The sequence below is a fragment of the Odontesthes bonariensis genome, chromosome 18 (genome assembly GCF_027942865.1).
Source record: "Odontesthes bonariensis isolate fOdoBon6 chromosome 18, fOdoBon6.hap1, whole genome shotgun sequence".
Taxonomy (NCBI): domain Eukaryota; kingdom Metazoa; phylum Chordata; class Actinopteri; order Atheriniformes; family Atherinopsidae; genus Odontesthes; species Odontesthes bonariensis.
Genome location: NC_134523.1, coordinates 31,817,102 through 31,832,251, shown reverse-complemented (window position 1 = coordinate 31,832,251; position 15,150 = coordinate 31,817,102). Strand labels below are relative to the sequence as shown.

Here is a 15,150-nt window from a genome sequence, read left to right as displayed (position 1 = left end):
GGGATAATCCTCCTCATAAATACAAATGCATGGGAGAACACAAACAACAGGAGACCAGCAGCAGACTGAGAAAGATAACAAGAGAAAAGACAGCATTTCAGCCAAGACTGACCATTACAGAAATTTGCCTTCACGATTAAGAATAGTTTTTTCCAACTTGGGTCTTATTGTCAGTTTTAACCAATTATCAATAGAATGCTCAGGCTAGTCTCACCGAAATACCAAAAATAAACAGGACTGTTTATCCATTTTGTGCTACTTCACAAACATGTTCAGCTTTAGTAAAGAGCTTTGAATACAGATTTAAACAGTGGATCATTTAATACCTTTTTCATAGGATTTGTGTGGCAGGAGTGACCTTTATATAAAGGAGGGTAGAGAGCGGATGACCTTTAAACTTGAATCTGGGCCGGCTACCTCAAGGAACCTCAGTCTATAGTATAATAATCTTGCAAAAATACAACATATTGTTAAATATCAAAGCCATAGTTCTCAACATTCCGATGTCTCTGAAAATGTTGGGATGTTAGGTCTTCTTTCAGCTCTGAGTTCTTAACACTCCTATAAACTATACATTTTGTCTCCTTCATACTTTTTGTTTCAATAAATATTTAAAAGATTACAATATTTTACCAAAATGTGAAGATTACAGAAAAAGTACAAGAATAGATTTCTTTCCCTCACCATTTAAGGACATAAGCCCTCAAATTGATCAGGCGTTCCTATATATGAAAGTAGTTCAAACAAGCTCCATCTTCTGCAGCTCCAACAGCAGCATGCTGCCTGATGATCCAGTGATGTTGCATATAATAATAATACATCAATTGACTTTCTTTTTTCAATTTTAACTACGTTTTCCGGCAGAACTGTCACTTCAGAAGGATCTTTCATCGAGAACTTTTCATGCACATGTATTGAAGTGCCTTCAGATGACATTTGTTGTGATTTGGCACTTTATAAATAAAACTGACTTGAATTGAATATGTCATGCAGAATATACAAGAGTATGTTTACACTGGTGTTTTTACTTGTGTTTAATTACATCTGAAAAACCTCTTCCACCAATGGCCATCACCACATAATTCTTTGATAGTATTTTGTCTATTTCTGTGAGATGAGGTTAAAACTGGTAACAACTTAAGCCCAGCATTATTACTTTTCACTATTTTACAATCTTTTGAAAAATAAGATATCTATCAGAGGATTGTATATAATATTATGCAAGTGTAAGAAGCTATCAAGACATTTTTAGGGATTACAGATGAGTGTTACAGACTTAATAGTGTTACAAACTATTAGCTAAAGGTTTACTAGCTTATGAATATTAAAGAACAAAACTTAATTTTTTATTTCGACTTAACATCCAAACTAATCTCACAGAAAAATTAAATGAGCAAGACACAGTGCTAATGAACACTCATTATCTCGGGCCGTGGTAGATATACAACTTTCCTTATCATGTTGGACACACATATTGGTTCCTATAAAATGACCCAAACAAGTCTACTCACAGGGAAGGAGAGGCTGCTGGTGGATTAGCATGAATGTAAGACTTGAAACCAAGAGAGACTGCTTTCATTCCTGAGCATAAGTTTTGCTCTATTTCTTATTTTCTAGTGTTTTCAAGACTATTAATACATTTGTCTTCAGTTGCTCATGGTCCTCTGAACCTTGAAGTGCACGTAAAGTCGATTTCTCGAGTTCTGAAATTAAATTTCCCTTTTATATAACCAACTCATGAGCTAATTAAGTTAATAGAGAAGAAGCTTTATGCTCTTGTTGGTACTGATATTTCCAGACACTAAGTACCTCTAATACATAATGTGGTGTTATACAGTCCTGCTCATTACAGATATTTCTGTGACACCAGGGTGACACACGTCACTGATTTTGATAACATTTCGGTTCAGGAAAACAACTAGGTGGTTTACTATACTATAGTAGAATGGGAGGCAGAGCCTTCAGTTATCAGGCCCCTCTCTGTGGAACCAGCTGCCAGTTTGGGAGGCAGAGCCTTCAGTTATCAGGCCCCTCTCTGTGGAACCAGCTGCCAGTTTGGGAGGCAGAGCCTTCAGTTATCAGGCCCCTCTCTGTGGAACCAGCTGCCAGTTTGGGAGGCAGAGCCTTCAGTTATCAGGCCCCTCTCTGTGGAACCAGCTGCCAGTTTGGCTTCAGAAAGCAGAAACCCTCTCTACCTTTTAGATGAGGCTTAAAACTTTCCTTTTTGATAAAGCTTATAGTTAGGGATGGCTCAGGTGACCCTGAAACATCCCATAGTTAAGCTGCTATAGGCCCAGACTGCTGGGGGGCCTCATCTGTCACACCTTTCCTCACTTTACTCTCTTTTTCCCCTGTTTAATTTCTCAAATGATATTATGTACATGTGACATTATTGTGGTCATTAACTTGTGTTTCCCTGTTCCAACAGATATCCTTTGAATGGTGTTACAGTGTTTGTTGTCCCCTCTTTCCTGTCCTCTCAAACCCCAGCTGGTGGAGGCGGATGGCCACCCTTCCTGGTTCTGGTTCTGCCAGAGGTTTCTTCCTGTTCAAAGGGAGTCGTTCCTCTCCACAGGAAAATGTTTTTTGAATTGGCTTTGTAAAAATGAATTGGATTTGATTGGATTATGATTACAATGAATTGGACTCTCATTGGCTTGAATTGTACTATATCATTGAAGTGCCTTGAGATGACATATGTTGTAATTTGGCGCTATATAAATTGAACTGAATTGAATTGAATTAACCTCCAATGTAAGTAGCTAGTTATCTTTTAGTAATAGAAATCATGGTGTGCTTCAGAATTGACATTGTGGGGCACAGGCAGTAGAGTGGTTGTCCTTGTGTAGGGAAGTTCATTACCCAGCAAAATACACATGTAAACCATTTTGAGATAATATCACAGCAACAACTTTTCCTTACTTACTTATAATAAGAGTGCATGACAAGAATAGTTTCTTAGCTACTTGCTGAATCACTGTGCTGCATATTAAAGCTGGAAGACTTTTACATGGGATTGCATGGATGTAGATTTCACAATGTTGTTTCTCATAAAATGTAAAGAATTAACAACTTTAAATCAAACAAACAACAACAACAGTCTATCAAGTTCTGAAAACCTAGACATGCTACAAATAGGCTCAGACTTCATCCAAGAGCAGGATTTTGATGATCCACCATAAAAGATTTTACAGGTGTCGAATATTTCTCTCAGCCTTTTTGCAATGTGTTTGCTCGTCATGTTTTTGTTTTGGCCTTCAAAGATAGCACAAGCATTACCCAGCTATGAGAGTGAACATGTAAAACAGAATTAAATGGGATTGAAGCGTTTGGCCATGTACGTTCTGTTGGCTGAGGGTACCGACAGTCAAAATGATTATGACTGATACTGTAGAAATAGGAACCAGAATTACTCTTACTACCATCACTCCCTATACATGGAAAACTAACAATGTCATTTATTTGCATAAGTATTAAGATTTAACATATGGCCATGCATTGCATTTGGAGTAAAGAACCTCAGCAAAGAGGTCCCATTTCCATATTGTCGTTGCATTTGTTAAGAGCTGTCAGCACTTTATGGGCTCAAGAGTCCAGGAGTAATTTGATTCAGAGTTGATTACACAGTGAAAAGAATACCTCACCTTCCTGCACCCGTCTATCTCTCCTTCACTGAGTTGTACACACTGTGTCCTGAAAACAGGCAAACTGAATTTGCAAGTTGATTTCCTGCACCGCTGCCAACCCGACTGCACAAGTAAACATGTCAACTGTTACAATATAGGGGATGCATATCATTCTTCTCCTTGAATCTATTAAACATCCGTCTCATCTAGCCAAACAAAGGTCGTATTCTCTGTGTACCAGCATTCCACGGGGGACTGAGAAAAGGCTTAAGTTTTTTAAGATCTTTTTATAAAACACTTTACTCCAAACAGTTCAGGACTTAGTTTTTCTCAGCCCCAACCATTATTCAAAACAAAAACCAGAAAATATCTTCAGTCCTTGGTTGTCAGGATTTTTGTATGCAGAAGTATCATTTTTACAATTAAGCTTAAGCAGCCATCACTGGAAAGGCCCAGAGCCAAAGCTCTTATCCCAGTAAGAACACTGCTGCTCCAACTGGTCCAGCAGTCTATCCACAGAGTCTTCTTTGTTGTCCAATTTCAGGTATCGTCTCCCGCTACCTAGGTCTAGCTGGGGCCAGCTTTGGTGAGTTTGCTCCTCCACAACATCAGCAGCTGACCCAGGGATGTTCACACAAACCTGGGAACCAGTCTCTCTTGTACTGACTTCTTGTTGATGCATCTGACCTTCCTTTCTACATATGAGGAGTCCTTCCTGTACACGCACACCAGGTCGGGCTATGTAAGGGCTAGTCCTGTAGGGCATACTGTGGCAGCGTCTTGGCTGGGTAGCTGGGACAGCCACCTCATCCACCCCCAGGGTGGACATGGAGCTGGCAGACACCAGGCAGACATTGAACTTGATGAATGGGGCAGCCTGTAGACTGAAGCTGGCTCTGTTCCCCCCTTCAGCACCCAGCTGCGTGTTACACTCCACTTGAATGGATGAGTTGGAGCAGGACGGGTGGACAGAAGGTGGAAGCTCTGACTCTTGATGGTGCAGGGCTTCTGTCTGGAGAATAGTTTGCTGGTGGACGCCCTCTACACTGTCCCTCTGGTCTGTGGTGTGTCTGGTGTGGAGCAGGGGCTCGGAGGTGGTCAGCTGCTGCAGACAGAGGATATTGAGATGAGCTGCAGGTAGACTGCTCACCCACTGGTAGTGTTTGGCCATCGGGTTGGCTGCTGCTATGTCTTTAAGGCCCGCTGAGGGCACAGCCGCAGATACAGAGCAGAGAACATTGCGCATTTGAGCTAGCAGCATCTGAGTCTCTCTGTCCCTGTTCTCATACAGGACAGTGTTAGCACATATGAGAATGAAGAGTCCTACGCCCATGATGACAGGCCCCAGCAACTTCATCCTCTCACTGTGGGGGAGGCTGTCTGTAGATTGGAGGCCCGTGGCACTGAGACTCCAACCAGAAGTCTGTGACTCAGGGATGATTTCTCCCTCTGTATGTCCCAGGATGGACAATCTTGATAACTTATAGGGCCAATACCCAGCCACAGCCAGAGCTGTGCCAACAACCACCACAATGACGCCCAGAATGAGAAATGCTCCAGCCACAGAGCGGATGCGAAGCTTGCCTTGAATCATCCCAACCTTCTTTCTTCTGTTTCGCAAGGGAAAACAAGGCCTCCGTCTGCCAGAAGCTGAAGTTAGCGGAACTCCTCTGCACTTCTGACTCTTCATGGCACAAGTGACACACACCCTGTCAGAGGGCTGTGGAAAAAAGGACATTTCAAGAATTAATGCAGTATGTTCCATTTATTAGTTCAAATAAAAAGTATGGTTACAGTAAAGTTACCACACCTTTTTTCTTTTTCTCCCCCTCTTTTGGTGTGATAATGGGACAAGTTTTTTACATTCCAGTTGTGTGCAAAGTCATTAAATGCACATGTACCAGTCAAATGTTTGGACATACCTACTCAAACATAGGTTTTTCTTTACATTTCAATATTTGACATCCAAAGTAATAAGCATTAATCATAGATTAGTATTTGGAATGCTATTAAAGAATAGAATAGAATGTCTTTAGAAAATACAACTAGAAATAGAAAAATACTTTATTCATCTATTTCTATTCTATCTTGGCTGGGGGGCCTGTGTCATGCAATTCCATTTCTGGTGGATATGGGGGTTACTTACAGACCACAACACAAACTTCCACACATTCACCTAGACACACTACGTACACCTTACATACACACCTGTCATTGTCTGTCTTCTGTCTCTTGTCTTTATCTGTCCTGTCCTGTCTTTTTGTGTTCCACTGTCTGCAATTCTAGTCCTCTCTGTCTAAATCAAGGTTTTTTGAGTCAATAAAGCTTGTTAGATTCTATGGTCAAAGAGGGCTGGTGAAGGACACACTCACCATCACTTGCACCTATGCACAAGAAAAAATGCAAGATTAAATTGCATATATAAGAAAAATTGTTTCTTGCCAGACCTTGGCATCTACCATTGATACATATGCAGACAGTGGATTAAAAAAAAAAAAAAGCGAACAAGCCCATGTACCCCTTTCAAAATGCATGTGCATGTGTGTGTCCTACAGGTGCCAACCTGGATGGGTTAAAAGCTAAGGACAAATTTTGTGTATATATATATATATATATATGTGTGCATGACAATAAATCTGATCTGATCTGATCTAATCTGGTGAAACAGAAGGGTAGATCCTATGCAACCTAACTTTGGTAATATTGTAGGCGGTGTATAACCTTAAATTGCATAAGTTGGTGTTTACGGAACAAGAATTCATTTTAGCCTGGCACTCATCCCACATAGATTCAGGCAATTCCATACCCAGTTCCTGTACCCAAGCATCCCTAAGCTTCACAGTTTGTGCCGTTATACAGTCATCAAACAAGTGTACAATTTTAGAAATTAGATGCCTGGAGTCAGAAGGGCTTTTTAGCACCTCAAAAACCCCATGTTCCCCTGGGAGATGTTCAAAATGTCTGATTTTGGATTGAGTGTAATGCCGAACTTGTAAATACCGAAAGAAATGCGCATGAGGTAGATCATATTTCTCTTTTAGCTGAACGAATGATGCAAATTCTCCGTCGATGTAGAAATTTTCAATAAAAACCAAGCCCTTCCGACTCCAGATGATGTATCTGTCCAAGGAGACAAAAATAATTGTTAAAACATATAGGTGTTTGTACCAAAGTGTCCGGCAGTGCCAGAAAGTTTCTAATCTGGTTCAAGATTCTCACAGAATGTTTCAGCACAAAGCAAAGTGTCCAAAGCAACTCAGGGTTGTCAAACTTAGAAAAAAGTATAGCCGTTAGCTTCCATCTTGAGCCATAAAGGGGCCGTTGAGGTCACCTTTATGGGATGCCCCTTCATGCCACCTGAAGGGGCATCCCTGCTGGACTGAGCGCTGTAAGGGGAACGGTACTGATCTGTCACTATTATGCCCCTTTTCCACCAAACATTTTTGTACCGGTACAGCTCTACACGGTACGACTCTACCCTGATTGGGAGCTTTTCCATCGCGGGTTGAAGGTGGGACCCGTTACGATTTTTAGTACCGGCTAGTACCTGCTTCAGAGGTGGGTCTAGTCGGTACTAGCCGATACTAAAACGTCACGTGATCAGTGCTGTCCACTGATTGGTCAGGTGAAATTACGTCATACTAAGCTCGGGGAGCTTTAAATAATCACCCGCCATGTACGAAAACACACCTGCGAGAGCAACAGAGAATAAACAGAATTGCGAAGATGGAAGACCAGAGAAGGAAAGCCAACCCATGGACGATGAGCGAGGTGCAGACCTTTCTGTGTGTGGTGGCCGAGGACCGCATACAGAAGGAACTGGACGGAGCGACACGAAATGAGAAGGTGTTCCAGGAGATAGCCAAGCTGATGGCTAACCATGGCTATCACCGGAATTCTCAGCAGTGCCGAGACAAGCTGAAGAGCGATTACCGGCAGGTAAAGGACCACAACAGCCAAAGTGGGTCAAACCGAAAGACTTGGAAGTGGTTCGACCAAATGGACGGCATTTACGGGCACCGCCCGGCGAACCGGGGCAAGGAGAGTGGCGTGGATACGGCGACGTCTTTGTTGGAGGCGATGGAAAATGGTAAGTGTTGTTCTAATCCCCATGACAAATGCATGTTTTGTATCGTAACAAATACATGTTCAGTCTTTAACTTGTGTAAAAAGTTACACAGGTGTCTCATGTAAGTTGTTCTGAGTGAGCTAGCAAACAACGCTGTTTTGGAAGGTTTGTGCAACCGATGAGTGTTCGGTTGCTGAGGTCAGCGAAGATCCTCCAATCCCACAGGCTTCAGAACCGACACTGGCATCGCAATCTGCAGCTGAGGCAACAGCTGCTATCTGCATTCCACCGGCACCAACACTGGCGTCACCGCCTGTATCTGAGACAACTCCTGCTGTTTACTTTTGTACTGTCTTTTTTAATAAAGAGCTTGGTTTAACTAAACAATATGAATTGTCAACTGCATTACACATTACACTCCATCGTTGTGTTTACTTTTGACTAACCGCGGCGTGACACTTTGTAGTCACCTGAAACCGACGTCACGTTAGTGGTGAACGGGCCGACTCCGCCCACTTCCAGGTCACGGTTTGTGTGGAAAAGGAAATGGTACTGGTGCCGTGTCGTGCCGTGTAGTGTCGCGCTATATCGAACCGAGTAGAGTAAGGCTAGCTCGGCGGTGGAAAAGGGGCATATGTCAGAACGGCGCATGAAGGACAAGTATATATCAACTTTACCCAGGATATGAAAATTTCACCAAATCCAAATCTGCGCAATAACTCAAACATAATAAACATCATAACTCAAAGGCTTCTTCAGTTTGGATGCAAAACGGACCGCTACAGGAAATCTTTCCTACCCACAGCCATCAGCATCTATAATAACTCCTTGATTTAATTGAGCTACATCAACATTTAATTTCCGTCTGGGATAAATAAAGTATTTTTTAATTGAATTTGAATTGAAACATATAAGGCCACTCAACCACCTGTGTGAAGTTGGCACCCCATATGTTGAAAATATGAATAAAAGCATTTTGGTTCGTTTGTGCATCGTTTGTGCACGATTGTGCAGGCAAAATCAGCGTTTGTGCACAAACCGTCTTGAAGATATTTAACTTTTGAGAGGTTGGTGACCTTAGGTCACTCAGCACCCCATTAACATCCAAATGACTCGAAAATGGTTGGAATCGTTTGTGCACGTTTGTGCAGGCAAAATTAATGTTTGTGCACAAACGGTTTTCATATTCTTTCATTTTCTTTTTTTCTTTTTAAAAGTAGGTCACACAGCACCTTGTCAACATCAAGTGACTATTTCATGATGGTTGGAATCTTTTGTGCTTTGTTTGTGCAGGCAAAATTAATGTTTATGCACAAACAGCTATGTCGTTTGACTTTTAAGAGGTTGGTGACCCTAGGTAACCCTAGATCAGTGTTTCCAAACCACCGCCACCATAAACACCGCCTTGTGGTACCTTCAGGGTTGGGACACTAACAAAATGCACGTGACCAAAAAATCAGCCAGAAAGTATGAAAAACGACAAATGGCTTGTCAATGTTTTGGTTATTACCTCTAATTTCTGACCATTGGTTGTTATATTTGCACAACTGTATGCAAAATTCACAATTAGTGTTGTGTCCTGACTGGACAGGCTGATATCACAGAAGTATGATTAATTTGGAGTTGCATTGTGTTGTTCCGGTGTTCCGTTTATTTTCTGGAGCACTGCATGGCACAATGGAAGCACTTTGAAGAAGCTGTTATTTTTTCATTGTTTATGTTTACGCATTTAAATCAGAGTCAAAAATCCCTGTAGAGCTTCTTTATGTGCCTGGTATGTATAGTGTAGAGGTTACAGAAGAACCAATGTTCCTGAGCCAGCTAAACTAGCAGCTGGGCAGCTTGACCTGCAGTTTGGTCTTAGCAGATATAGCAAGTTTTGAATTATGTCCTTGCCAGTTGGAAGTCTGCCTTTTATATGTAGCCCATGTCACCTAGTGTCTTTTGGCCTGGGATCTTGTGAAAGATGTCTTGGCAGTCATTATTTACCAGAGGTGTAAAAAAGTTGAATATTGTAGCACACTGTTGTGATTATATACCCCTATTTTGCACTATTGTGGCCATCAACATAAGTTAGCATTGGTCAACTGATCAAACATTAGTATTTATGCAATCACAAGGGTTGTCTTCATATTTTCAGAGTGGTAAAGCATGATTGACCTACTTTCAAAAAATTAAAAGTTAAATTATAAAAAAAACTATTTGTGCACAAACATTAATTTTGCCTGCACAAACGTGCACAAACGATGCACAAACGATTCCGACCATTTTCGAGTCATTTGGAGGTTGATGGGGTGCTGAGTTAACCTGACTCACGTCATCTGGCTGCGTTCACCAACTACACGCGGGGGCGTTCCCTTTCCTCACACAACCATCTGAGGAGCCTGGGAGTCATATGTGTTTCCTCCGATTAGAAAATAATGAGAGCCAATCATTAATCGCTGGGTGGGACTTTGGATGAATCGGCGGCGTTATGGCCGGATACCAGAGGGCGGGAGTCAGGTAAGCTCTGAGCTACGTCACGGGTTGAGTCATTGGGAGTGGCTGAAGTGGCGTGTCAGTCAAGATGACGGACAGATTCTTCATCCAATCACATGCACGAGTTTTAGAAAAAATAGCCCCATTTGAAATCATGTCGGTTGTGGGCTCGACCCAGATGGTATGCGAATACCAGAGGGCGGGAGTCAGGTAAGTGCTGAGTGACCTACTTTCAAAAACTTAAAAGTTAAATAACATAAAAATGGTTTGTGCACAAATGTTAATTTTGCCTGCACAAACGTGCACAAACGATTCCAACCATTTTCGAGTCATTTGGATGTTAATGGGGTGCTGAGTGACCTAAGGTCACCAACCTCTTAAAAGTTAAATATCTTCAAGACGGTTTGTGCACAAACGCTGATTTTGCCTGCACAATCGTGCACAAACGAACCAAAATGCTTTTATTCATATTTTCAACATATGGGGTGCCAACTTCACACAGGTCACTCAACCTGGTCAAAGGCTTTCTGCGCATCAAGTGACAGGATTGCTGCCCCTCCCACCCCATCATGATCAGCATACATCGTACTGAGAAGGCGCCTGACATTTGAAAAGGAGAACCTACCAGGAATAAATCCTGCCTGGTCAGGATGGATAATAGAGGCCAAATGCATATTTAATCGCAGTTGCCAAAATTTTAGCAATTATCTTTCTGTCAATTCATTTTGAAGTGCAATTGGCCTGTAGCTAGCAGGGTCAGTTTCTTCCCTGTCCTTTTTTAAAATAAGGGACATGTTAGCTTTATACAGGGTTTTAGGCAAGACGCTCTCATTTTTAGAATTAGAGATCATCCGGAGCAAAAGCGGAGCCAACAAAAACTTCTTGTAGAATTCGCTGCCGAACCCATCCGGCCCTGCTGCCTTGCCTGACAGAAATGATTTTATTGCAGCAATAACCTCCTGCAAATTAAAGTTAGAGTCAAGCTCAGACCTAGCTGCATCATTTAGCCTGGGCAATGGCAGATAATCAAAGAAATAACTTAGGTTGAACTGCGTAACATTGTGCTTAGAATAATATAGCTCGCTGTTGCCCCTCTGAAAAGGAAGGTAATCAGTCAGAAGAGGCTGGCTCCTTGGTATAATTCACAGCTGCGTGCTTTAAAGCAGACTGCAAGAAAGCTGGAGAGACAGTGGCGTTCCTCTAATTTAGAAGAGTCTCAGTTAGTCTGGAAAGATAGTTTAACAATGTATAAGAAAGCCCTTCGTAAAGCTAGAACTGCTTATTATTCATCATTGATAGAAGAGAATAAGAACAATCCCAGGTTTCTTTTCAGCACTGTAGCCAGTCTGACTAAGAGTCCGAGCTCTGCTGAGCCAGTTATTCCTTTAACTCTCAGCAGTGATGATTTCATGAGCTTCTTCATCAATAAAATTGTTTCTATTAGAGAGAAGATTGATGGAGTCCTTCCCACTATTATCAGTGATGTATCATCAAGTACAGCAGCTTTAGAAGTATCTTTAGAACCTGATTTGTATTTAGACGGCTTCTGCCCAGTTGATCTCTCTGAACTAACAACAGCAATAGTCTCTTCTAAACCATCAACTTGTGTTTTAGACCCAATCCCAACCAGACTGTTCAAGTAGGTTTTCCCATTAACTGACACTTCCATATTAGATTTGATCAATCTGTCTTTGTTGACAGGATATGTACCTCAGACTTTTAAGGTTGCTGTAATTAAACCTTTACTTAAAAAACCTACTCTTGATTCAGAAGTGTTAGCTCATTATAGACCTATATCCAATCTCCCTTTTATGTCTAAAGTTCTTGAAAAAATAGTTGCAGCTCAGCTTTGTGATCATTTCCACAGAAATAATCTGTTTGAAGAGTTTCAGTCAGGATTCAGAGTGCATCATAGCACAGAAACTGCACTGCTGAAAGTTACCAATGATCTCCTCTTAGCCTCTGATAGCGGACTTGTGTCTGTGCTCTTCCTGTTGGATCTCAGTGCTGCATTTGATACGGTCGATCACAGTATCTTATTACACAGACTTGAACATGTTATTGAGATTAAAGGAACTGCATTAGGCTGGTTTAAATCATATTTATCTGATAGATTTCAGTTTGTTCTTGTAAATGAAGAATCTTCCTCACACACCAGAGTAAGTCATGGAGTTCCCCAGGGTTCTGTGCTTGGACCGATTCTTTTTACTTTATACATGCTTCCATTAGGTAACATTATTAGACAGCATGGCATAAATTTCCATTGCTATGCTGATGATACTCAGCTGTACTTATCTATAAAACCAGATGAACCCAATAGGTTGGTCAGACTACAAGCATGTCTTAAAGACATAAAGACCTGGATGACTCAGAACTGTCTGCTTCTAAATTCAGACAAACTGAAGTCGTTATCTCTGGACCTGAGCGTTTCAGGGAGAAATTGTCTAGCTATATAGTTACTCTAGATGGTATTTCCTTTGCTTCTAGTTCTACAGTGAGGAACCTTGGAGTTATTTTTTGACCAGAACTTATCATTTGACTCGCATATAAAACAGGTTTCTAGGACTGCCTTCTTTCATCTTCGTAATATTGTTAAAATCAGGAACATCTTGTCTCAGAGTGATGCAGAAAAACTAATTCATGCATTTGTTACTTCAAGATTGGACTACTGTAATTCTTTATTATTGGGCTGTCCCACATATTCTCTGAAAAGCCTCCACCTGATCCAAAATGCTGCAGCCAGAGTTCTGATGAGAACTAACAGCAGAGATCATATTTCTCCAGTTTTAGCTTCTCTTCATTGGCTCCCTGTTAAATTCAGAATAGAATTTAAGATTCTTCTCCTTACATATAAAGCTCTTAATGACCGAGCTCCATCATATCTTAAAGATCTCATTGTAAGATATTTTCCTAACAGAGCACTTCGTTCCCAAACTGCAGGTTTACTTGAGGTTCCCAGAGTTTCTAAAAGTAGAATGGGAGGCAGAGCCTTCAGTTATCAGGCCCCTCTCTGTGGAACCAGCTGCCAGTTTGGGAGGCAGAGCCTTCAGTTATCAGGCCCCTCTCTGTGGAACCAGCTGCCAGTTTGGGAGGCAGAGCCTTCAGTTATCAGGCCCCTCTCTTGTGGAATAAGCTGCCAGTAAATGTCCGGGAAGCAGACACCCTTTCCACTTTTAAGACCAGGCTTAAAACTTTCCTTTCTGATAAAGCTTATAGTTAGGGATGGCTCAGGTGATCCTGAAACATCCCATAGTTAAGCTGCTATAGGCCCAGCCTGCTGGGGGGCCTCATCTGTCACACCTTTCCTCACTTTACTCTCTTTATGTATATGTGATATTATTGTGGTCATTAACTCGTGTTTCCCTGTTCCAACAGGTATCCTTTGAATGGTGTTACAGTGCCGCCGCAGCCCCCTCCCCCCTTTCTGTCTTCTCAAACCCCAGCTGGTGGAGGCGGATGGCCACCCTTCCTGAGTCTGGTTCTGCCAGAGGTTTCTTCCTGTTAAAAGGGAGTCGTTTCTCTCCACAGTCGCCTCAGGCACGCTCAGGCCGGGAGATTGGACCGAAAAACAAAAAGTTTTCAGTGTAATCTGTTGGTTTTCTTAGCTAGGAAATTGTTTTTGAATTGGCTCTATATGAACGAATTGGATTATTTTATGAATTATGATTATTATTAATTAATTGAATTCCAATTGGCTTGAATTGGACTTACTATCTAAGTGCCTTGAGATGACATTTGTTGTATTTGGCGCTATATAAATAAAAATGAATTGAATTGAATTGAATTATAAAACTCCCTGAAACGGCAGATGATATCCACTGGGTCAGTTAGGAGAGTGCAAGTGACCGATTTGATACTATGAATTAGCCTTGAGGCCTGAAGACCTTTTAGCTGCCGCACCAGGAGCCTCGCAGACTTGTCCCCAAGCTCAAAATATTTAGATCTCAATTTTAAAAGTAGGCCCTCAACCTGGCTGCTCAAAATACCATTATATTCATATTTCAGCTTACGTATTTCTCTGTAGTGCTCTGGGGATCTAGATGGCTGATGTGTTCTTTCCAAAGCTGGAAGAGCGGCTTTGATTTCCGAGAGCCGCTTTTCTCTTCTTTTTCCGAGAGCAGAGGAGTAGGAAATTATATCTCCACGCGTGACAAACTTTAGTGTTTCTCAAAGTGTGGAGTCTGACACACACCCGTTATCATTTATTTCTATAAATTCCTTCAATTTAACTTCAATGGTTTCAGTGAATCATCACCAGTGTTGGGAGTAACGGCGTTTAAGTATAACGGCGTTACTAACGGCGTTACTAACGTCGTTATTTTTCCAGTAACGGAGTAATCTAATTAATTACTTTTCCCATCGTTACAACGCTGTTATCGTTACTGAGAATATAAAGTGGTGCGTTACTACAATTTGGTTGTAGGCTTTCGGCTACACATCAGCTGCATGCTGCCTGGAGAGAGCAGGGGTGGGGGTGATGACACCGTTGCAAATGCGATGATGATTGGCTGTGTGGGCGGATACGGTGGCCGACACGTGCAAACGTGCTGCAAACTTCAACACAAATCCAACAGTAAAACGCAGCAAGAGAAAAATGCGGCAATCACAAAAACGACCTGAGCATGCGCGCTGCAAACTTCAAAACCCATGCACATCCAAATGCAGCTAGCGTGAGCCCCAGCGAAGGAGACGGAGCCACTCGAAAACAAACAACACTCCATTTTTCGGGTCAGAAACAGGTGACCACCATCACCATTTTATATTCAATATTTATATTTTTATTTCTATGCATCATATGGCAATCTATTGAGTTCAAATAAATACAGAATGTTCTAAATGACTGTTTATAGTGTTTTTATTCTTCAATCAGTTAATATAAATATATTTGATGTTAAAGATGTTATAGAACGTAACAGCGTTATAGAACATAAAAAATAACGCCACAGTTACTTTGCTGAGTAACTAATTACTTTTACA

General features: G+C 41.5%; 1 protein-coding gene across 1 annotated transcript; it reads right to left on the bottom strand.

The window, feature by feature from the left end:
* Nucleotides 1-3,186: 3,186 nt before the first annotated feature.
* Nucleotides 3,187-5,333, bottom strand: tmem200b (transmembrane protein 200B). The gene has a single exon (XM_075449678.1). The coding sequence runs from the start codon at nucleotides 5,314-5,316 to the stop codon at nucleotides 4,066-4,068; it is 1,251 nt and encodes a 416-aa protein (XP_075305793.1). The 5' UTR covers nucleotides 5,317-5,333; the 3' UTR covers nucleotides 3,187-4,065.
* Between the last annotated feature and the right edge of the window lie 9,817 nt (nucleotides 5,334-15,150).

Excerpts from the sequence above, each read along its gene's own strand:
- tmem200b (XM_075449678.1), bottom strand. The coding sequence starts at position 5,316 with ATGAAGAGTCAGAAGTGCAGAGGAGTTCCGCTAACTTCAGCTTCTGGC.